General features: G+C 44.0%; 1 protein-coding gene across 1 annotated transcript; it reads right to left on the bottom strand.

Annotated features, from left to right (window-relative positions):
* Nucleotides 1–1,252: 1,252 nt before the first annotated feature.
* LOC147153935 (protein Wnt-2b-A-like) lies at nucleotides 1,253–16,169 on the bottom strand. The gene is made up of 5 exons (XM_086038081.1): nucleotides 15,614–16,169; nucleotides 9,468–9,688; nucleotides 6,584–6,861; nucleotides 5,570–5,834; nucleotides 1,253–2,435 (listed from the first exon to the last, which is right to left on the bottom strand). The coding sequence occupies exons 1-5, from the start codon at nucleotides 15,775–15,777 to the stop codon at nucleotides 2,206–2,208; spliced, it is 1,158 nt and encodes a 385-aa protein (XP_085894207.1). The 5' UTR covers nucleotides 15,778–16,169; the 3' UTR covers nucleotides 1,253–2,205.
* Nucleotides 16,170–23,470: the final 7,301 nt, after the last annotated feature.

The raw sequence follows: 23,470 nt of genomic DNA, 5'->3' as shown, positions 1-23,470 counted from the left end.
ATAATAATAATAATAATAATGAGCATAATAATAATTTAAAGATAAATCAACATTATGCAAATTTCACCCATCACTGTAATCGTCACTAACTGATGTTCACTATCGTCACTAATCGTCAGTCCGTTAGTGACGGACCGTTCGTCAGTCACTGGCGGACGCCCATTTTTCTGATGTTTTTTCGGGGGACCGACTAACGGACCAACGGACTTCTGACGGACTGAAGAACTGACGATTACAGTTCAGTTCGTCGTGAAAAATTAAGGACTGACGAATGACGGACGGGTACCCTGGCAGCTGACGAATGACTGACTAGCAAAATTTAGTAAAATGTCCACCTCTGAATATTGATACAATATATAATATTACCCTGAAAATCGTCTTATCTACTGATCCAGTCCTTGGTAGCTTTGAAAATACCACTTCAAGGATTTTGCAATGTGTTGAGCAGGCCAATTAGGTTGAAAAAAGGAAATAAAGCCCTAACATCTGTCCACAAGCTACAAATAGAATGAGCCGATGAGCAGTTGTTCACTCATTCTTGCTTTGGGTTGACATTGTAATTGTGCTAATGCACCAATGAGCTTTGGAAGACCACAGGATGACTGTCAACATTATCACATTATCATTACACTACACTTGACATACTGTACAGTACATGCATGTGGAATCAGTTATGTGGGCCTTTGCATGTGAACACTGATTTCATTTTGAGGAGAATCATGAAGATCTTTTCCTCTTTTCTGTCATCTGTATGCTGACTATGTAAGGGAGCTTTGACTGGCCTGAGAGTCTGGAAAACACAAGGGGCTGAGACGAGGAAGATTGCTGGAAAATATTCGCTTTGATAAGCTGGCCAAGAAGGCTTTGATTCAATGTGGCCCAAGCAGGAGCCCACACTAGGGCCTCTGTGGCATGACCATGTCTAAACGGCAGCTATCAACAACCCTGGGTAATTACAGCCATCTTGTCATTAGACTGGGACCCACCTGGAATTGCTAATAGTGAAGGGTGGGATGAGGCCAGCAGGGGTTTTGGTTGGGTCTTTAATCAAACACTTCCCTCCCTTTGACTAATATGACACACCCCATCCCATCTGACACAGAATAAGCCTTTGTTACTGGCATGGCTGTTGTGCTACTGAGTGCGAGCTGTTTTACCCCCCCCCCCCCCCCATCCCTGTATTAGTTATGCTCCGCAAAGTATCTGCTGTATTTTCTTAATTCCAAATGAAAAGAAAAAAGAAACACAAGTGTAGTGTCTGACTAACATAGCATATATTTCATATGAACATCATCTGTAGTGGAGGAAGGCCATATAGTACACAAAGTGAAACAAGCAAGCTCAAGAACAACCTTGTCCAATCTGTTTGGGATTTGTGGCTTTAGTTTGACTGACTGACCAACCTTCTTCATACTAACAAAGGTGGGCTCCTTGCGTCAGTCATTGTAGTGCATTGCATCCAAAAATGGGAAATGAACCAACAATTCATCATATTTAAATAAATCATTTAAACAAAACAACAAAACATAGCTTTCCTTTTTCCCTTACAGTATTGCATTCAATGTTCCAATGACTCATCTGTCCATTTATTGAAAAAAAAAATTGACATCTCCATGTTCTCCTTAAGTCTTTTGCAAAAGATTTCTTTATCTTCAATATCCACTGGTCAAAGTGCACACCGTCTGACAAACACAGTTGTTGCAGGGGTTAAAAAAAACAACTTGTACTTCTCCTTCCATAAAAGCCAAGGAAAATATGTGAGTATATGACGCTGTTGTTATAATACTGTTTTGAAGGCTCAGTTCATGTAAGAATGTGTCCTTGAAGCATCATCAAAGCAGTAGACCATTTTCAACCCACAACCACACACTAGAACAAAGTTCCAAATGGACTGAAATGTTGAGCCATCGCCATCGGAACCCCACGGTTGTTCTCTGTCACTGCTCATCCTCCGACCTCAACAGTTCACAAAGAGAGACGAATGATTTATATGGAGCGGCATTGAATTCTACCGCTTTGACACAAACAGGTACATACTGTAAGCCATGCAACGATGAACCGAGATGGGGACGGGGGGGAGGGGGGGATGGCGGAGATGCAGAGCACATTCAGACACACTTTCCCAGAATGCCATTTTCTGCAGGATGACCTGCAAAGGGGGAGGGGCGGAGCTCCATCCCACGATGGCGGCGGGGGGGCGTGCGCTCAGGTCTTGTCCAGCCATTCAGCTTGCTTGGGGGCCTTACATGTGTGTACATCCACCGTTTCCTTGCAGACCTTGCACTCCACGGCACAGCACCATTCAAATTTGCATTCGCACTGGGTGAATTGTTCAACTCTGGTGGTGTCGTAGCCCCGCCCACAACACATGACCTCGCATCCCTCGGGGCTGTGCGATGTCTTATTGCACAGCCGCCCAGCGGTGCCGATGGAACCTGGAGAGTAAACAAGAGTTTGATTAAAAACTCAGCCTTTAGATACATACGATTGTCCTATTCATTGAGTAGATTCTATAGTTGGATTTTTTAAGCGTTGGAATATTATACTACTTGTACATTTTTATAGGTAACGCTTGTTACTGAAATAAAATAAGTAGTAAGTTACCCATTATTTTATCATTCCTTTACTGACTAACAATTATCAGATACATTTGACGTGATTTCCGTCAGTTATATGTACCACTTTCTATAACCTTTTTTTTTTTTTTTTTTAACAGTGTATATACTATTTAGACAAGAGGAACTGAGAATAGAGGAAAACGTGCAGAGAGTCCCGTTTTTGCAGCTGCTACAGCTTCCAAGAAAGCAACAAGATGTGGATAGAGTCGAGGTCCGAACTGTATCTATGTTCAAGAATTCAATTCAATGAAACTGCCATCACCGCAAATGCATTGAGCTTTCAATCGACCAAGCATCCAATAACCTTTGCTTGTGCTGTTGTTGTAACGGAGGTTATTGATAACATTAGCCACATAGCTTGGACCCAACCTCAACAGCTAAATTAAGAGACTAATCCTGGATGCAGACAAAGACTCCAAGTTACATCAGCGCTGGCTGCTGTTGCACTATTCCGCCATGCAGGTTTCATTCTTGAAGGAGCCCGCCTTTGTCAAATCTCTGCTTTGTCTTACTTTCATCTAAAAACACATGAAAATGTACATTTGTAATTCCTTTTTCCCTTGCAGCTTTGTGCTAATAAGTTGCCTTTTTAATGTGAGGTGTATGGAAACAACAGTCCTAATGTGCAAATAGCCAATCCTGAAGACTAACAGCATCTATTGACAGTATTTTTAGGTCTACTCACACACTATTTAAATGTCATAATCTTGCCTGGTATAATTTGAGTTAATTCTAAGTATGTTACACATTTTTGAAGATAATTGCTGAAACCATGTGAAAGACTGAAAACTAAATAGTATTGTTTTTTTTAATTGTGTCATATCGTTAAATTGTTTTTCACCAGTTCAGTTTTCCTCACTTTTTTGGGCATAGCCAAAACCGTGTGGAGTGTTTGCACTTTGGAATCCAACATGAGTCCGCCCTTCTCCACTACACAAGAAATTAAGCGCCTTTAGTCTGTCTATCAGTGTTCATTTAGTTGACTACAATTTTTCGCCACTTATTTCATCCCGAATATTTTTTTTCAGACGAAAACGAAACGATTACTGAAATAGAAGTCATTCGTTAAGACGATAACGATAACTACATTAACTTGACAATCTTGTCAATGATTAAAAGACGAAATGAAAAAACACAGTTACGAAATCCAATCAGAAGGAAACATGCGGGCAGGAGAAAAAAACACTCAGAAAATGAAACAGAACAAATTGAGAAGAGAACCAATCAGAGGCCAACTTGAGCGGTCACCCGGAAGCAGTTGACAAATTAGGCAGGTATGATGGTGAAAGTCAGAGATAATGTCCGTTATATAATAATAATAATAATGCTGGTAGAAATCGACGAAAGGATTTTTGGACCCATTTCACCTTCAGCGATGAAGGAAAAAAGAGTAAGTGTAAATAAAGTGGAAATGAAATGTGCTGCTGAATTGTTTGAAGTGTTATGAAGTTTGTGTTTTTCTGGCTAATGTAATGTGCTGGAACAACCCCCAAAAATATTTTAAAAATATTGAAAACAAATCTGCGAATCTGTGGGTGCCGAAGTGCGAGTACGCAGGCGTCCACTGTATGCAGAAGTTAGCAGGATCCTTGAGACTGGCCCTCTGTCCTCAAAATATTTTTGGCTACCATATGAATGACCTGGGACTTAACAGTACTGATTTGTTGTGGCAGATGGTGTCTATTATGTTTGAATGAACTTTTACAATCACAACTGTGCGGTACGGAGAAAGAGAGGTCAGCACATCTTTCTTGCATTTCTGAGGTTCATGGTTTGTCTGCCTGTGTGGAGTTTGCACGGTCTCCCCGTACTCGTGGGCATTTTCTCCAGCTAGTCCGGCTTCCTCGCACGTTCCGAAAACATAATTCAGACTCAAACTAAGTTCACTGAAGATGCGAAATGATCCTTTAACGTCAGTGGAAGTTTGAATGTTTGTTTGTTGTTTGACTTTCGGCTTTGTCTTTTTTTTTTTAGTCAGGGGTCGGCACAGTTACTCGCATGATATGTATGGCACAGTTTTGAATGTGAACAAGCGGTGCAGAAACTGAATGTATGGAATTGTAACTGCAGTATCAAAGTCCTGAATGCCTAAACTGCATAATGCATTGGCTTGGTGTGTGTGTGCGTGTGTGTGAATGTCATCCACAGAGAGATTAGTGCCGCTGTTTGATTTGAGAAGCTCCGTGTTTGAATTGCTAGCTATCACAACAAGCTGCCCATAGAACAACAGAGACACATAGACAGCTATGCAATGTTGGTAGAGTAGCCTGTAGTTACACTGCCTTTCCCAAGCCACTGCTCCCTTTGAAGCCACATTGTGTGTGCGTGAGCATGTGTGTGTGTGACGGTTAAATGGACAGTGGAGCGTGACAGACAGACAGGCTCTCACACTCTGAGGCCCACTCTGCCCTCCAGCTACGCTTAGTTCAGACAGACAGCGAGCGAGAGAGACTGTGGTCAACAAAAAGAAGCAACTTTTTTTTTTTTTTTTAATTAGCTGCTTGTGCCCCGAGGCTGTGAATTCCACTGGGAAGGTGAGAAAAGAGGGGGATGATGGACCAATTGACAGAGATAGAGGAGGGTAAAAAAACGGAGAGGTGTTGATCCCTCAAGATTGCTCAAGCATTTCATCCTCTGAATGGAGCGAACCGAGGCCATCGTAAGCAGTTGGTAGCATTAGGTAAAGGTGGGGCGACATAGGCGGTAACCGGCGGGCTTGTGTAGGTGTGTGTTTGTGTTGGCAAAGACTGACAGAGGTCAGGTGGTCACAGAATGACCACGTCGCTCCCTCAGGCGACTAGGATATTAGCTTCCACTGACACAGACATCACACAGGAGGCCAACTGTCTTATCTGACTGCCATGATTGACATCCACACACAAACAAAGACATTAATGTACACACACATAATATAGACAGCGCCCATCTATCAACAGGGTTAAGCAGATTACCTGTTGATTTGTCCGGCAGACAATAATTGGGTGAGTTTTCAAAGTAGACGAGATCATTTTTGGTCGCCTTCCGAAAGGCTTTATTGGCTACGGTGAATCCCGTCCCGTCTTGGTTCATGGTCACCTCGATGGCCCCGTTGTATTTCCTCCTCAGGTAGTCGCCGGTCTTTCTGAAGTCCGACATGGCCATCCAGCACGTCCGCAGTGTGCACGAGCCGCTCACACCGTGACACTTGCACTCCAGCTTCATGAAACGCTTCACCGCCTAAATGCAGAGCACAGATTTGAATACCTTATATGCAGAGCTGGGCACTTGACCCTTTTTTGCCGGTCCGACCGCAACCCTCCACCCTTGACCTCGGTACCCTTCCGGCCTCGACCCCCCCGCCCTTATTCATGAAAAATTGTCACTGCGGCAGTTGTCGCTGGCGCCGACACGGGAGTAGAAAGAAGCCTAAAAAGAAGCCTTTCACTGAGTAGGCTGAGATGAAATTTGGCCGCCTTGCGACCATGTCAAACACATGAGGGCCGATTAGTGGGCTGGACTAAAATCCACTTCCTGCCATGCTTCGTCCAGCCCTTTTTAAAAATTTGTCAACCAACACCCCCCGCCCCCTAAAATGGGCATTCGGCCGGGTCGGACTGCCCAGCTCTGCTTATAAGCATATGTATTGAAGTTGCAGCTTGACTTTCAAATGCGCCAGTTCACTGGTTTTCCGGAAAAAAAAGTTGAGCATGGAACAAATTAAACTTGTCGAGGCGACACTGAACTGTATGCGCCATTGGCAGCATATTCAAATACACTGCGGGCTTAAATAGCAATATTTACAATTCCAAATAGAATTTGTAGACACATGTACGATGATGATAATAACTGATTAATCGTAAAAGGTTAAACTGCCCGAAAGTCCTCAGCCTCTGCACTTGGCAGAGGTAGAAAAGACAAATGATAGATATTTAAAAGATACGGGTTTACAAATATGGCGTAGGGCTCGTGTAAATACAGCAACTCACAGTTCTTCCACAGCGGTTGTTGTGCAGGTTCATGAGCGCCCGCGCATCACGGACCGTCCTCTCTTTGGCGTCTATGAAAGCTTTGGCGAATCTGATCCCGTAGTTGATGTGGTCACTGCATCCCCCCCAGTCAAATTCTCCTCTCTCATCCTTGTCTCGACCACGTTTTTGCGGGTCGCAGTTACACATCTTAAGCTCCCCTTGACTGCAGGCACGAGTAAGCGCATACACCACCCCGGCGGACGAGATGGCGTAGACGAACGCTGCTTCTCGGCTGCCTGGAACAGAGATGGAGAAAGTGTGCATAAGACCCATTGGACTGATAATCACATCCATTCCGCACTCAGAAGCAGTCAGTTTCTCCCGCGCAGAAAGGCTTCAGAACCACATCATGATGTGACCATTCCTGGTAGTAACTGTCTGGACTTGAAAATGGACATTATCTGGGATAAACGATAACTCTGTTTAAAGATCCTAATAGCTTATCTACATATTCCATTACAACCGCTTTCAGTTTTGAAAATGCTGTGCGACATGTACAATGCAGCGGCGCGTAGTAAGGCACGACTCCACTGGAGTCGGATATAAAAATATGAACCCAAAATAGATAGAAGCTTCGCCTAAATTTCAATTTTGACTTTCATTGAAACATGTTTAAATGAATTACCTCAGTACATGTGAATGGAAGAAATCACCAGTGACCAGAGCTGAGCATTGTGACGGACATCCATTTTGTAGGCGATAAACAGTAGACGGATAACTTAGTCGGACTAAGCATAGTCGGAAGAACATTTTTTTTCCGTCTATGTAATTGTCTATCGTCTATTTTCGCGGTGAGGCTTCAATGGCCATGGCGAGGCTTCAATGGCCGTGGCGAGGCCTCTGTTTCCCATTAGCCGTGGCAGAGGTCCTCAAAGGTCCTAAAAGGAGACGCATTTAGTTTGACCGCAGTGAGGCTTCCATGCCACGGTGATACTTTAGTTTCAAATATCGCCCAGCAGGTGGGTAGTTTGTCAAAGTTGGTAGTCAGAAACGCTCACGGAAGTCTGTTTAAAATGGTAGTCGGACCAGCCTATAGGCGATTACTGTTTGGTCCGGCCGGACAAAATGGCGGATAGACGGACGGCGGAAGGGTACCCCAGCTGTAGGCGGAAGGCGATAAACAGACTGGGAATTTTTAGTAAAATGCCCAGCTCTGCCAGTGACTCCCGTTTCAAGATGGCGGCTAAGTCTGCATGTCCAGAACCTGTCGAGGCTTGCTCTGCTGATTATTACTGACTATGGGCTTCTTTTATGCATTGCGCCAATGGAGTGCAGCACTTCCACAAGCTGGCAGAGGCAATGTCCATTCTTGCCGCCACCGTGTACTTTTATTTGGTTTTCTGGCCAATCAGAAATGTCACACACATTCATGTCATAGATTAGAAGGACTGTTGAGCGTCGAAATGAAAAAGAGCGCCTGTACTTGTTGCCCATGTCGAATTCAAGGCAGTGGATAAAAGGATAAAACAAAAGCAAAGACAGTTTGCTATGATGCACTGAGTATGTTAATGCTGATGATTGGCTTGATTTTGCCGTCTCAGCTTTGTCAACCCGACAATGATGTCTCATTTGATAGACCGAGACTGAGTTGACACAAGATGAAGACGATCCTACAAATCTTTTTGTTTACAAATTCTGGTTCTGCAGTATATCCTTTTTACATTGTTGATAATAAATGAACGGAAGGTACAAGAGCCAAGAAGGGTCTGTTATCCAACCTGTTGACTCTGCATTGACTGGAATGTCTTGCTGCATCAGTGAGGGAGGGAGGGGGGCGGGCTGGATGAGGGCAGTGGGTGGCGCGGGGATGTTTGTGTGGGAGGCTGAAGGAGGGCATTGCTGTTCATCATTCAAACGAACGCTGTTTGTCTGACAATCAATATCTCTCTCTAAATATTTACATCTTCAATAATGTTTATCCCTCTGCACCACACACACAGGCCGTATCTCCATATCGAATGCGGAACGTGTTCTTTTCCCAGCCAGCATGCTTTGAAAGGCTTTCAGGAGTGCAGACGTCTACCAAGACTGAACAATGCTAGTTTGATCCACGCCAAAGTAATCCCCTTCACGGATCATGAAACCAAATGTACTTCATTGACTAGGGGCGGTTACCATCATTCCATCAGTAATTGTCTTTTTTTTCCCCAGCGGAATTATGTTATGTTATGTAAACATTATCCAGAACGACACCTGAAGGTAAGGGTTCTTTTTTACAGTTTTGTGTTTAGCTTTTTGTGCCACTCTACTAATGCTCTCCTCGGCTGCAGTGCAGCAGTTTGCCAAGCTTTATGGCCAGTAAACTGCTACAATGCGTAGAACAAATCAGGCCATCCATTGCAAGTTTCTCAAAACAGGATCTAATTTTTTGAGCAAACCACGCAACGGAAGGCCCGATACTCTCACCACTTATGAAAGCACCGTACTCCGAGAGCAGGCATTCGCACAAAGCCAGGGAAAGCCTTTTGGGAGGGCTGCTCTGTCACTCAGCGTCAACAAAGCACCGAAAAGGCCTGCATCCGAACATGGCTGCATTTAAAACAAATATAATCTTCGAGGCATTGGAACATGGCAAGTAAAAGAGCAACAACTTCTATTGACTCTAAAAATATGAATGTACTGTCTGTAGGCTCTTGTGTACTTTTCAAGAACGCATGTCTCTCCCACTTTGCTTTTGCGCAAGAGGTGCGCTGCCGGCTTCCCCACACAAGGACAAGGAGCCTAGAAATTCAGCTTTTCCATCTCCCGGCTCGAGTAGGAGCTGCCCCTTAGCTTTGAAAGTGTTCAAGTGAAACGGAATGACCGTCAGGCGTAGGTGACGTGTTGGACGACGTGGACTTACTTCTCAGCAAGACGCGGCCGAACACAGTGGGGTCGCGTTCCAATGTGCTGCAGTTCCAGCGGTGGTGTCTGAACTGGTGCTGGCACTCTCGGATCCACTCCTTTGTACCCTCGCCGATGGCCTGCATGATGTCTGGGTGACGCTGGCAAAGTTGCCGCTGCTTGTTCACCAAGGCTGGGATGTTGTCACAGATCACACGGGCACCCAGTGCACCTATGTACCTACATATGAAACAACCAGGAGTGACAAATTGAAATCACATCTTCCCCTATAACACCCGTGTCAAACCCAAGGCCCGTGGGCCAGATCTAGCCCGCCACATCATTTTATGTGGCCCACAAAAGCAAATCAAGCATGTCAACTTCCATGAGGCTTGTTAAAATCTGTACCCAAATTTAAAATTGTCTTATGTAATAAATAATAATGTAGTGATATTGCAAGCATTTACTTCTTACGTTATTACAGTAACTTGAACAATAGTCAAACAGACTATTTTCCTTGACTTCTGATTTCAAAACTAGTTTTCCATAAAATTGTTGCTGTACTGTATATGCAATAATATGAGACGGTGTTTAAACATTTATAAGGTCATTACGGCCCTCTGAGGGAAATATATATATATATATATATATATATATATATACATATATATATACATACATATACATATATATATACATATACATATATATACACATATATATATACATATACATATATATGTACTGTATATATGTATATGTATGTATATATGTGTATATGTATGTATGTGTATATATATATGTACTGTATATGTATGTATATATGTGTATATGTATGTATATATGTGTATATGTATGTATATATATATATATGTATGTATTTCTGATCACTTTTTATTATATGCACGGGCGCTATTGACTGTTGCACGCGGGAGAGGAGAGTGGCGGAACAAAAGAGATGCCAGTATGCCAGAAGCCGTGATAAATCATAAATGCATGATAAATGTTTGTGTGTGTGTGTATGTATGTATGTATGTATATACAAATCCCCTTGCCTGCCTCCATCTCTGTCTGCCTTCTGCTTCTCTGCATGGTGTGCAACACACGTCAAGCAACCTCGTCGAATTTGAACTCGATGCCCATCATACAAAAGTGACATCAAGAGAACAACGTAGCGTCCGAGTACTCGACGGCCCGGTAGATAGCATGCAGCCGAGAAAGGCCAAAACAACCTTGTTGGACTCCCAAAGTCTCCAACCCCGAAGAGTTTAAGGTTTGTAAATAGGGGAGAGGAGGAAACCATTTACTGGTCTGTGCAAATAAATAGACACTTAACCTCTCTGCACCTGGATGTGTCTTTCAATGTTTCCCAACGAGACACCGTCGAAAGCACGCTGTCACAAATCAGGCCAAGGGGCCTCCAATAACCCTGTCCAGCGGACACCCCCTTTAGCTCTCATTTTCCTTTCACTCACGTCTCTCCCACGCTCTCTGTCCAATCCTCCACGCAACCTTCATAAAACAGACATAAAACACTGCAGCCGGCTTTTCCACGGTAATGTCTGAAAGTGATACGTGCGCGTATGTGTGTGCATAAGAGCGGCCAGCGCCTCGTTGGGGCTTAGGTGGGTCACTCAGGAGGCGTCAAGAGGTGCGTAGCTGTGTGGTGCTTTTACGAGAGAGAGGACGGAGACCAGCGGCTCTCGACCTCCCGAGAGAGGAATGAGACCAGAGGAAGACCAAGAAAGTGCTCATCAAAGGCCAGGACAAGCAAAGCAGCAACTCATTCTTAATTTCTCCTCTTTCCCTCTTGAGAGTCAAGAGGACTTGCCTTTATTGGCTTGTAAATCATCATGGGCGCACCTAAAGCCGCTTGCTTGTGCGCCACACGCTGCACGCTGGGAGAAAGACGCGCCAGGGTGTATAAGATGACGGGCCCGCCCGGAGCTCTTCCACTGGCTGCCGTTGAATGTTCTCAAGACTGCCTGGCTCGTGTGGAGGAAAACACTCCAACGGGAACAGGAACGTTACGTTTTGCCTGCGACTACTGGCACAAACGAGTTACAGTGAGTGCTCGGGATTGGACATCAAATGAGCCAATGAGAACTAAAGTTGGCTGACTCCATTTTTTCATTTTTAAGTTAAGGGCAGAAAGGATTTGAGAAACAAGATAGCACTACAGATATCTGACTGATAGGGGGCAGTCTGTGATTGCACTCAGCACTTTTGTGAGTGCGACTGCGGTCCAGCTCCCGTTTCCAAGATGGCCGCACCCATGACAGCAGGCTTCACCTGATACAACACCGTCCCAGAAAGTGAACTTGACAAATTGGTTGAAGACTCACAAAGTATGAAGTCTTGCTCTTGCTTGGGTGCCAGTGCATCTGCATGTTGTTTAGCATCTTTCTTGAAATATTGATAGATTTGACAGATGGTTGAAATCAATTCAAATCTGAGGAAGACCTTTTTTTTTTTTTTTTGTCAAAACAAGTAAGAATAAGAATGCCTTTATTGATCCCACAGTGGGGAAATTTTCATTGTTACAGTAGCAAAGATATAGGTCACACAGGGGCGGCGGCATAATGTGGCCATTAATGTATAACATTGACGGCAAACATTTAGAATCAAACCTATGTAGATATACGCAGTAACATGTGTATATACACATGTGTATACACACCAACCTACATCTACATAAAAAATATGAGGAACACTCATTTCGGCCTGTACATAGTACAGAGGAAAAAATACTCTAAGTGACAGTGCTGCAGTGCTGTAGTGAAATGTAAGGAACAGCATTGGATAAAAATAAAACTAGACTAACAGTAGTGGGGAATGTTGAGTATTGCACGGTATTACAGTAGTGGGGAATATTGGGTATTGCACGATACGAGCTCAGGTGCAGGACTGCACAATTGCACTAATGACCGCCAGTTTGTAGAGACTACACAATGTTCTTGTTAAAGAGTCTGACAGCAGCAGGCAAGAAGGAACGGCGGAATCTCTCCTTTGCACAGCGAGGGTGTAACAGTCTGTCACTGAAGGTGCTGTGGAGTGCTGTTAGGGTGCCCTGGAGGGGGTGGTCCGGGTTGCCCAGCATTGATGACAGCTTGGCCAACATCCTCCTGTCCCCCACCGAGTCCACAGAGTCCAGGGAGCAGCCCAGGACAGAGCCGGCCCTCTTGACCAGTTTGTCCAGCCGCTTCTTGTCCACGAGATGAAGGTTTTTTTGCTCAAGTTTTTGTTTTTTAGTTTCTTTATCAATGGGTTTATACGTTGTGGTTTAGAACAAGGTGATTGTACACACGTACAGCTATGTTTGGATACATTTCCGTATTTTTGCTTGTTCCTAATCTTTTTTTTAAACATAAACTGTGACAAAAGATGACATTGCTGACCTCAGTCATTTCTTTCTTTCTTTCTTTTCTTTCTTTCTTGCTTTCCTGCTTTCTTTCTTGCTTTCTTTCTTTCTCTCTCACTCTTTCTTTCTTTCTATTTCTATTTATTTTATATAGCTGTATCTTTTTCTTTATGATTACACGTTCAAATAAAACAGTCCACCAAGTAATTTTAAATCCCGCAGGTTTTATTGCTGCCATAAAACCTCCAATCACTCATGGAAAATGACATCAATGGAGTGATCCCAAACAAGAGATTGCAAACAACAAAGTACAAATAGTTTGTTGCAGCATTTAAGTTGATTTTTCAGGCATGTCCTGTACTTCAACTTTACTTGACTTTTTCTGCATCTTGTTTTAACTGTTGAGTTTTCCTATTTTTGAAAACTGGTATTTGTACTTTCTACTTCTTACTTGCTCGTAACATTTTCCATCCTCTGCGGATGACGACATGATGTAAAAAAAATTTAATGTTAGGGTCTTGGAAAAAAAATCAGGGACAGCAACAACATGGAAGAATGTGACGCATGGAGCATTCACAGCAACAGATTCAGTGAAGCAAGATATTCCCATCCATGCAGTATTTAAGAGGATTGTTTGATGTTGTCAGCTATGAGAATGATTAGGTGCAAATTTGTACTGCGACGATGAACTTCTGGCATTCCCCCCAAAATCTTTTGTCTAATCTGAAAAATGATGCAAGTATGTGTATTTTGTTAGTACTGCTAGTTATCATTAGCTAATTTAGCTTTTTTTTTTAAGTCGGTTCAGTTCATGGAGTTAGTGAAGCTATGGAGAGACAATTCAATAACATAAAAGTTGAGCCGAAGCTAGCTAGCTCTGAAACAACAATATGCGACATATAACATGATTATTTTTTTCTGCGTATGAGCACTATGGATAATAGATAATAGAAAAGTCAAACTGTATTGTGAGTATTTTTTTTTTTTTGTATTTTGCCAAGTTAACAAGTGAGGTATTCTGTATCATTGACAGCAAACATTAACTTCTCCTTTTATACATTTAACTGCTACTTGAAGAGAAGTCAACCCAAACATATATTTTTATGAAGAATAAGTTCTATGCTGGCCCACTAGTTGAAACACGGCATTCTGATTAATATTGCGTTTGTGGAATATGAGTTAAGCAGCAAAATCCACCTGTTTTTAACCATCTCAGGGGGCGGCCATTTTGTCACTTCTGTCGTCAGCTTCGGAAAATAGTAGAGCTGTGATATGTTGTTACCTGAGCCCTGGGCAACTGTGATGTCACTTTCAGTCGACAGAAGTGACAAAATGAACGTCCCCCGAGATGGTTAAAAATGGTTGGATTAACTTTTATTCCACAAGCGCAATATTTATACACGAAACAGTCGGCAAAATGTCTGTTTTTACCAGAATCTTTTTTTTTTTTTTAAACACAGGTATCTATACTTGTACTTGTTGTACAGAGTGTGCTTACTTTAGCCACCTGTGCTTGGTCTGCTCCAATGTGAACGCTGCGCAACGATATATAGAGAACTCCCAAACATTGAACAGTAAAGATCAGTACGAGTCAGAAGTGCTGTCTGTCTTCTGCTTATGAGATGGAAGAATCTCTCTCTTGGAATCTTATGAACTCCCGTTTCCATGCGTGCCAGTGATGTAATGACCAGAATTTATAACAACGCCTGGATGCAGCTCGACTTCTGTGTTCCTGTTTAAGATGAGAAATAGTTGAGACTGCGTCAAAAGTGCCGCTGCTGGTTGCAGCCAAGTCATGTGACAATCTGCAAAATTGATTTTCCTAACTGCATTAGGTGTGCCATAAAGGTTACACGACTGGTGTCACAGAAGATACAAATCCAAACTACCCAAACTAAGACAACTCTTGTTTGCTTACTAAACCCTGAGCATCGGACTGTTCCTGGCCAAGAAGAACATCACTGTGCTGGTGCAACTTTCCTCCTCACCCGACCGGGCTACATGGGATTTTTTTTTCTTCTTTCCCAAGATCAAGCGGATTGATTTTGAACAAAGACAACACACAAACATACGAATATTAGTGCTTATATTTTCTCACCCCTTGCCTACAATGTACAGTATATCAATTAAATGTATATGTGCATACGTTATTATGTGTGTTTGAATGAATGAGTGTTTTGCATTGATCGATGCCAGTTCCAGCTGAGTCAAACATGTTTTGAGCCAAGTGCCACAAAAATGAAGTTAATCACTTGATTGTGGCAGACACCACAAAAGTGACAAAACTTTGCAAGGCAAGGCAGTTTTATTTCTATAGCAATTTTCATACACAAGGCAACTCAATGTGCTTCAACCAAGCAAAGACACAACACCTACCACAAAGCACAATGCATGTCGTTTGACAAAAATGATTAACGTTTCTGCCATGACAACAAACTGTCATTACTTCATTAACTTAAAGTGAACTGAACTGAAATTAACCTTCATCACAAATTGATTTCCACCCCCAAAGAAATCTGCTCAAAAAGAGGAGTGGCTATATTATTTCTGGGAAAAAAATATATTCAACAATATATATTTTGTTCACATATTTATTTATTTTATAGCGCATCATACTAAGATGTGTTTCTATTTTAGACCCGTTGAGGTGACTAAATAAGGGATCAATTCTATAGCACTGCAAAGTACAATAACCATTTAAGAATGCTCTAAAATGTTGGAACGATGTATATACCATATTTTATGCGCCCATTTTTTTTTTTTTTTGTCGGCCAAGCCGGTCAGATTGATGGAAAGAGACTCACCACCATGAAGAATCCACTCTCGGGGTGACAAGCAGCAGCAGCAAAACACACACACAGCTGGAAGCGGCTCTGGGATTTTGTTGTGACTTGGATGAGAGTCCCCGAGACCCGCAACGCTGACTCCGGGTTCCCCGTGTGCTTAGAATCTCGTTGAAAGCCAACATGGTGGAGTTGTTGTCTCACAAAATCGTTCGACTCAAGATGAAGCTGGAGAGAGCGTCGGGCGATTGGGGAGGAAAGTCAGGTGTCGTGTGGTTCCCCGGCCTGCAGCTGCCCCTGCATGGCGCGCACTAAGAGGAGGCGAAGGAGCGCGTCTTGGCTGCGGCCATGTGCGCGCAGCGAGGACTCTCGTGCGCCCTCGGCCTCACCTGAGCACACCAGCAACAAGTGCGGCCACTTGACTTCTCTGCACTAGCGCCTGTCCGCGTTTGGTTTCGCTCCAAAGGCAAACACAAGCATCACCGATACGGTCCGAATTGCAGCTGGAGTGCCAACGGCGAGCGCGGACTGGTTCTGTCGCCTCTGTGTTGCAAATGATGCTCGGACCTTTATCGGAGTAGGGGACACACTGACGGAGCTGAGGGGGAAGGAGAGAGGGAGAGGGAGGGGTGGGGGGCACCCTGCTGACGCCCATTGGAGGTTCGCTTATAGGGGCTTTGACGAGGAGGGAGATATTCAAGTGGGATGAGTGTGCGTGCGTACGCGTGCGTGGCTTTGGCCCAGTAAAACAACCCAGTACAAGGCAATAAATTGCATTTTCCTTTACAATGGGATTTAATAGCCAATAGGACAAAGGTGATCATACGAACGTGTTAGAATGATAACAAAAATAACCTTGAAGATTATCCATTGAAAATGAGTGTCCTCATTACAGTGTACTAATGAGTTGATCTTGAGAAACTCTCGTCCACACGCAAGATCGGCTTTGTCACCACTCACCAGTATGAACTGTCTAATCTTCTTCAACGGCTCTCTCTTTACTCACACAGGCAAATTCACTGCTCCCTCGCTGTTTATCATATAGACTGATTGGCAAGACCTCACCCTAACTTTGCTCTCTGCTCACCGTGCATACCACCACCTGCACTCTCCATTCCAACAGTTTTATGAAGCCCTTCATTCCCAAAGGCCACACTATTTTTGGTTGATTTTCATTTAAATTTTCTGACCCAAACAACCCTGCAACAAATAATGGAACTTGCCTCATTCACCCCAATAGCATTGTTGTATACGTGATTGCGACACCCGTTGTTAGCCCATCATCAACGTTTTATTCACATTCATTATGTGCAACGATGTAATGTATGTATATGTTGTATATCTGTTTGCTTTTGTATTACTTTGTTTTACTCTACTGTACTGTCTGCAACCAGTTCGGCATTACAAATGAGAATTTGTTCTCATTTGGCTTACTTGATTGGATAATTAAATGTTAAGCGAATGAATGAAATCGAATTGCCAGAATCAGGATGGTACGAAGTAAGAAAAAACAAAGCAATGGACCAATATGGTCCTTAAAGTGCTTGTGCCCAAATAATTGAAAAAAAGAATAATACATTAAAAAAAAAAAGACATTAGGTCTGGGGTCATTCTTTTTCGTTTTTTGATAGTATGTCTACGTCAAGCATATGTCAAAACATGCACCTTCATTTATGGGAAATGATTCGTGAATCTTTATGATAAAACTCAAGCAGAAGAAGAAGGTGTGTGTGATGGTCGAAAGGCGCATTTTAGTGCTGATCCAAAGTAGTTCTGCGTTCAAACTCAGATTCATGAAATTCATGACTGATTGATTGCAATGACATCATTTTGGACCGCCCATTCTGAAACTGTCAAGAAATGAATCTTACGCCAGATTCAATCAGCTAATGAGGGCCAACTTGAAGAATGGAATCGTGTCGTTGTTTGTCAATTAAACTATCTTATGACTGGCACTTTTTTTTTTTTTTTTTTTTGACATGATGCCTTCAGCTTCGTAGCACCAAACGCACCACAGAAAAGTCTTGGCCAGAGAACGGAGCCACATAGTCCATTGGAACAGCGCAATCTTTTAAATCTGAACCACATGTGTACAAGACAGATCACTGAGACAGCTTTAGACAGAAAACCACACACACTCACACACACCGATAACTTACCTTCACATGCTTGGCAGTCAACTGTCACTTGAAATTGTCAATGGCCTTTGCCACATTGGATTAATAATCCTGCAGGTGGTGGAGCTGACCCACAAACAAGTAAACAAATCAGGAAAATCCCTACTGGAATCGAAACGATTAGAATTAGCCACTTGCCAACTGCGATTTCATGTAAAAGCTTGTGAACGCCGTTTCAACGTAATCTCCTTTCTTTCTTTCTTTCTTTCTTTCTTTCTTTCTTTCTTTTTTGTGTGTTTCAAGCTTGACCGGTAGCTGTCGAAACCCGCCTCGGGTTGACATGAGGCACTGATGTGCACCTTCCAGTCAACCTTAGACAGCCCGTCTTGCAAAGAAAATCACACGATTTGGATATTCTCGGACTCATGCCACTGATTTAAAGCACATTAGAGAGGGAAAAGTTCTATCAAGTAGGAAGGCTGGTACAGGACTAATGGCCCTGTAAGGTGCCCCATGGGGGATCAAACGGAGGGATGTCCTCAGTCAGGCCATCCCGAAATGAGCTCACAATGTATTCTGGTCACTTGGCTTGATGAAGCTGGGCCGGGCGGTTTATCGGAAGCCGGGTCTGGGTCGTGCATTGGCAGAGCCAGTGGCCTTGCCAATACGCGAGTGACTCATGTTGCGTAATAGTGCCGTATTAGTAACGCTGCATGGTCGCAGGTGTGCTGGAGCCTATGCCAGCTTGACGTCAGGTGAGTCCAGGTAGCCCCTGGACTGGTCGCCACTCATCTAGGCTACCGTTTTTTTTTTTTTTTAATGTTGGTCCTGATGACAGTAATATAGACAGCAAGTATTTTTTGAGGTGGTACTTGGTGTCAAGTTTGAGAAACACCGCTATAGACAATAAACACTCGACCAGTCAGAGCTTTCTTATCAACTGATCAATATTTGGCAATAAATCTATTGTAAATGTAATTTGCATCACGCTAAGATGTAGCATCGGTTACTCATTGATGGTCAGAGGGCACTCTAAAAATAGTTGGGTTGAAAATAATACAGTTTTTGGTCAAAAATGGACTAATCCACTACTTGGGTCAATTTCATCCAACTCTCTGGGTAGTTTTTGCAGAAAACAAGTCAACCCAAAAAATGGGTCGTTTTTTTTATAAAACAACCCCCAAAATTGGACTGTTTTGTACAAAACTCTGCAAGAAAGTGGGTCAAATTGACCCAAAATGGTGTTATTTTTAACACAACTGTTTTTAGAGTGAAATATCTCTGTCTGGGGTTAGGGTGAGCTGCTTTAAACATTCTCCATCCAGTCAATCTTTTTTTCCCCCTCACTGGCGTCTTAAAAGAATTTCAATGTGGGTTTTTTTTTTTTCTGGATTTCCAGATTTAAGATTTGTATGGGCGTAATCATAAATCAGAAACAATTCTGTGTTAAATAGCCACCAAGTGTGAAAGCTGAGACTGTGGCTAGAGACTGCAGATGTGAATCAGCAGAATATGCAGCAGCAAAGGTCGCAGCATAACACAATGCCTAAAAATACTTTGTCCTCCAGGGACAGATGAGCCTCGGCCCGCGAGTCGATGTGTGTGAACAAGAGCTACAGATCTGTGATAATTTATTGTTGAGTAACTTTAGATCTGCCGACACGCAGCGGCCCTGCGAGTCCAGAAGCTTGTGGAATGATTGGCCGACTCTCAGAGGAGGTGTTGGGGCCTGTTGTCAGTCAGACGCTTTTCACCCTGTGTGAAGGATGCAATGAAGCGCGTGCGTACAGGGAGGAAAAAAAAATGCTCATAAACATGCACACAAGTCATGCCAGGCTCGTACGTTACACCAGGTTTTTGGACAATGAGTTCATACGGCAACAGTGGATTTGTAATAAAAAAGGAAATTGATTTAATGAAGAGCTTTAATCGAAAAAGTTTCGCAATGTATGGCCTTCGCCGTACGGGAATTACTGCCGTATATTTTTGATCTTTTTGAAGGCCCACACTAAATCAGCCACCTGACCTTAAGCCAATAGAGCTTGTGTTGCACTAAGTCAAGACAAAAGTCAAGGCAGCAGGACACCAAAAGGCAGCAAGTGGAGGTGGATGCAGCGAACAAACAGCAAAAGTATCTCCGCAAGTCAAACTTGGAATAGTCACTACAAATGACTTTCAGCCAAATATTCTATCGTATGATATGACGGTTATTGCATTCTGTGCATGTATCTGCAATCATTTTTTCAATGAATGGAATCACCTCAATCTGTTCCAACCTCCCCAAAATGTTTTTAAGCAGAAAAATTTGATATCGTCATACTTCATAAAAACATACAGTAATGACATAATTAAATAGAATAAATTCCGCCTCTTTAAATCGTGGCCTAAGTCGTATTTTGATTGATAGTTTGATTTCAAACGCATTGCGGTGGTGTATGAAGGTGACATGCGAAACCTTCACTGTTCAAATACTTTTGGACTTGCAAAAGCCGCCTTGTGCAGTTTGCCAGCTTTGAAAGTGTCCTGAAGTGTTCGGCTGACAATAATAAAATGTTTACTCGGTCATCAAAGTATGCTGTCATGCTCGACACATTCAGAGCATTCACACCCGCCCGCATGCAAGCACGCGCGCGCGCACACGGCAGGTGATCGGGATGAGATCAAAAGGATATTTTACATGTGCTGGCCTCTTTGGCACTCAACACACCTCCGACACAAAACAAAGTCCTCACCATTTGCATTTGTCGCCGCTGGCCTCGTGACTTGATGTCAACATCAAGGAACTCAGATCCTCTACCCGTCGGTTTCTGTCGCTCATGCTCGTTTCCAGTGATGACGATGACGACGATCAAAAATCATCTGGATGTGATGCTATGCATACATTGCCTTGCAGTTATTTATTCCACGTTGGTCTGACTGCAATTTCGGTCGTGCTGAGTCATTTCCTGCTCGCGCAGGGCAGTGGCGGCTGATGCGCGGACCGCATGTTAGTCAGGGAGGGAACTACTGGCAAAGTGCTTCTTTCATTTGCCTCCGCCAAACCTCTTGATTCCCATCGCTACTTGGAGTGCGCAGCGGCTATTGCGGCTATGTGACGGACCGCTCTTGCTGACGGTCGACGAAGGACGGGAACAATTTTAAAATAGATGGACCGAGCATAGTCGGAAGCCCGTGTATTTAATCTGTCTTTCGTCTGTAGTCCGTCTTTAGTCTATTTTTCGTGGAGAGTAGTTGACACTTTGGCCAACTTGTGCGTTTACAGCCAGAAAGTGCGTCCTCACGGATACAGTCGAAGCCACTGCTTCAAGTGTCCACACAATGACCACTTTAGTTGAATTCTATTTTCAGACAGGTTGAAGCATCTTTCATTCTGGTAAACTGTGCAGGTTGTCCCTTTAGTCTCATAAAAGTATGATACCAAAATGAATGCATCCATCCTTTCTTTATACGTCTCGTGCCATTAGGGCAGCAATGTCCAAAGTCCAATCAGACCGCTTGTTCTCGACCTTCCGACTGGGCCGATTGGTGCGTTGAGGCCTTTAAAACGAACGGCGCAACCACGAAGAGACGTTCTTGCGGCAAGATACGGGGCACACCCGCACCAGCAGTTGCCAGTCGATTGCAGGGCGCGCCGAGCCGCGCATTTTGGGGATGCGAGAGGAAGCTGAAGTGCCCGGGGAGCGGCCACACAGCAAGTGTCAGAACACGCACAAATTGCGATGTGACTTCTGCCTTCACGGACTCGATCCCTTGAAAGCCGGAGCCCCGATTAGCTGACCCGTGAATTACTGAACGTCGTCATGTCTGTCATCGCAGAGTAAAACTAACCCCGACTGGAAAGCTTCTAGTTGAACATGCAGGTGTCTGTTTTCAAGCTGTGTGATTGACGTTGGTTCTGTAGCGAAGGTGGTGTTGCAGGTTGAAGAGGGGTGTGCGTGTGTGTGCATGTGCGTGAATGTGACTCACCGCCCCCCCCCCCCGCCAAAAAAAAGAGTCTAAGTGGGCTCTATGCTGCGGGACGGGTGCCTCCACGCCCTGAGCGATGAGGGCATGTTTTAAGCGGCTACAGGTGCGCTTGAGAATCGCAGGCGAGCCTTTGAAGTGGGAGCCAAGCGTGAGCAGGGCCCATCTCGGACCAGGAGCCAGCTCAGACACATTCGCTTTTAATTTACACTCCTGCTTCACTCCCGAGTCCCGCTCGTTCCCTTTCCGCCACTGTAACAACCTGCAACGGGATTTGCGCATCGAAAGACAACAGTGGTGAAGCACAATGCTAATCGTCGCAGGGAATTGATTCCATGCGCAGAATTTCCTTCCGGTCCATGTCCACAGAGTCGTCAGCGTGACACCCTTTTCATTCCACTTGATGTGATTCCATCATGGAGATTTTCTGCTTTTGGCCAAGTACTGAAAACACGCAAAGTCATACCAGCTTTGAGTGGTTCATTGCCGTTTCTACTTGCTGTAGACGCAAATACGGTAACTGCGTGGATGCAATACGTGCAATGTGTACAATACGTACGCATCTCATTAAAGAGAGAGCAAAAGAGAAATAGGTGGAGATTTCGACAGAAAGCTCCCTGGAGAGGGCTACATCTGGCTCCTGTTAGCCACAAGCGTACCGAAATCAAATGAGGGTTAGTTGCGCACACACACACGTGCGCATGCACCCCCCCCCCCCCACACACACACACACACTGGGAGGTATAGGAATCTTGCATGGTGGTCACCCCCGCTGGTTCGTGTATCTCCTGTGCCAACAACAGGCATGAAGGGGCTCAGACAGAGCCTAGCTGGCACAAATAAGCATAAACAACTCATATGCAGGCTAAATCCAGGTATGAAACGCCTGAAACCGTCTCGTTGGTGTCTGCTGACATGCCCGGGGGAAACGAAAGTAGAGATGTACTGCAATAACCACAAGAAAAGAACTTACAATAACAACAATTTTAATGGAATACTTCTACAACGGAGAAGCTTCTATATGTTTTCCTGCGCGAGTTTTGCAAGTCAAATGCAGACGCAGGAAGTCGAGTTTGCCAACAGGATGTACGAGATAAGCAGACACTCACAGACAAGTCGGACATGACAGCCGTCCAAACAAAAACGCGCGTACACGGCGCGACACGTGCTGCAAAGTTCCCCTTGAACTTGTGAGTCATTGTCTTCTGCCGACGCTGAAGTCGCTGACACACTCTCCAAGCATTTGCGCTCTTAGCCCAGTGTGAAATACTGTACAAAAGACTTTTTGTTCAAAGGTTTTTCAAAGATCCAGCAATTTTCTGGAGAGTTGTGTAACTTTTGTTTGGATGTCAGCGAGGTCAAAGCTCGCTCATCCCGGCCAGCAGGCATGTCTGAAAGAAGCCCCGTGAAGATCCCGCTAGTCTTCAATTTCCTGCCATGTTAAATCCCGGTGAAAGCATCTGTCTTGCTTTCAGCCCGGGTGGGGCGGGCGGCAATAACTTCAATACCTTGCTGTAATAATATTCATTTGAGCTTGCGATGTCACAACAGATCCGCTGATCTAGGCGGCAGTTTGAAACGCCGCCTCCCTTTTGTCATGCGATGCGACGCAAATGCATTCGTACCAAATGCTCTGTGGAAATCCTTGAGTTTGACCGGCTGGCTCAGTGAGTCTTTGCGAAGATGATAATGAAAATGTTTTGTGCTCAAAGAGCGCATATTTGACACCGGGCTTGAACGATGACTGTGTTGTGGCCAGTTGAAAGACTCCAGCAGAGACTGGCATGTCCTTGGCACC

Source organism: Filicampus tigris, chromosome 1, assembly GCF_054856515.1.
Source record: "Filicampus tigris isolate MCC_2025a chromosome 1, RoL_Ftig_1.0, whole genome shotgun sequence".
In the NCBI taxonomy this organism is placed as follows: Eukaryota; Metazoa; Chordata; class Actinopteri; order Syngnathiformes; family Syngnathidae; genus Filicampus; species Filicampus tigris.
This window is presented reverse-complemented; position numbering and strand designations above follow the sequence as displayed.

What these genes read in the sequence shown, in the direction of transcription:
- LOC147153935 (XM_086038081.1), bottom strand. Translation starts at nt 15,777, where the DNA reads ATGTTGGCTTTCAACGAGATTCTAAGCACACGGGGAACCCGGAGTCAG. An exon ending in AGAGTGGATTCTTCATGGTG is followed by an intron (nt 9,689 to 15,613) that starts GTGAGTCTCTTT and finishes TTTCATATGTAG; the next exon opens with GTACATAGGTGCACTGGGTG. An exon ending in ACAACCGCTGTGGAAGAACT is followed by an intron (nt 5,835 to 6,583) that starts GTGAGTTGCTGT and finishes CTCTGCATTTAG; the next exon opens with GCGGTGAAGCGTTTCATGAA.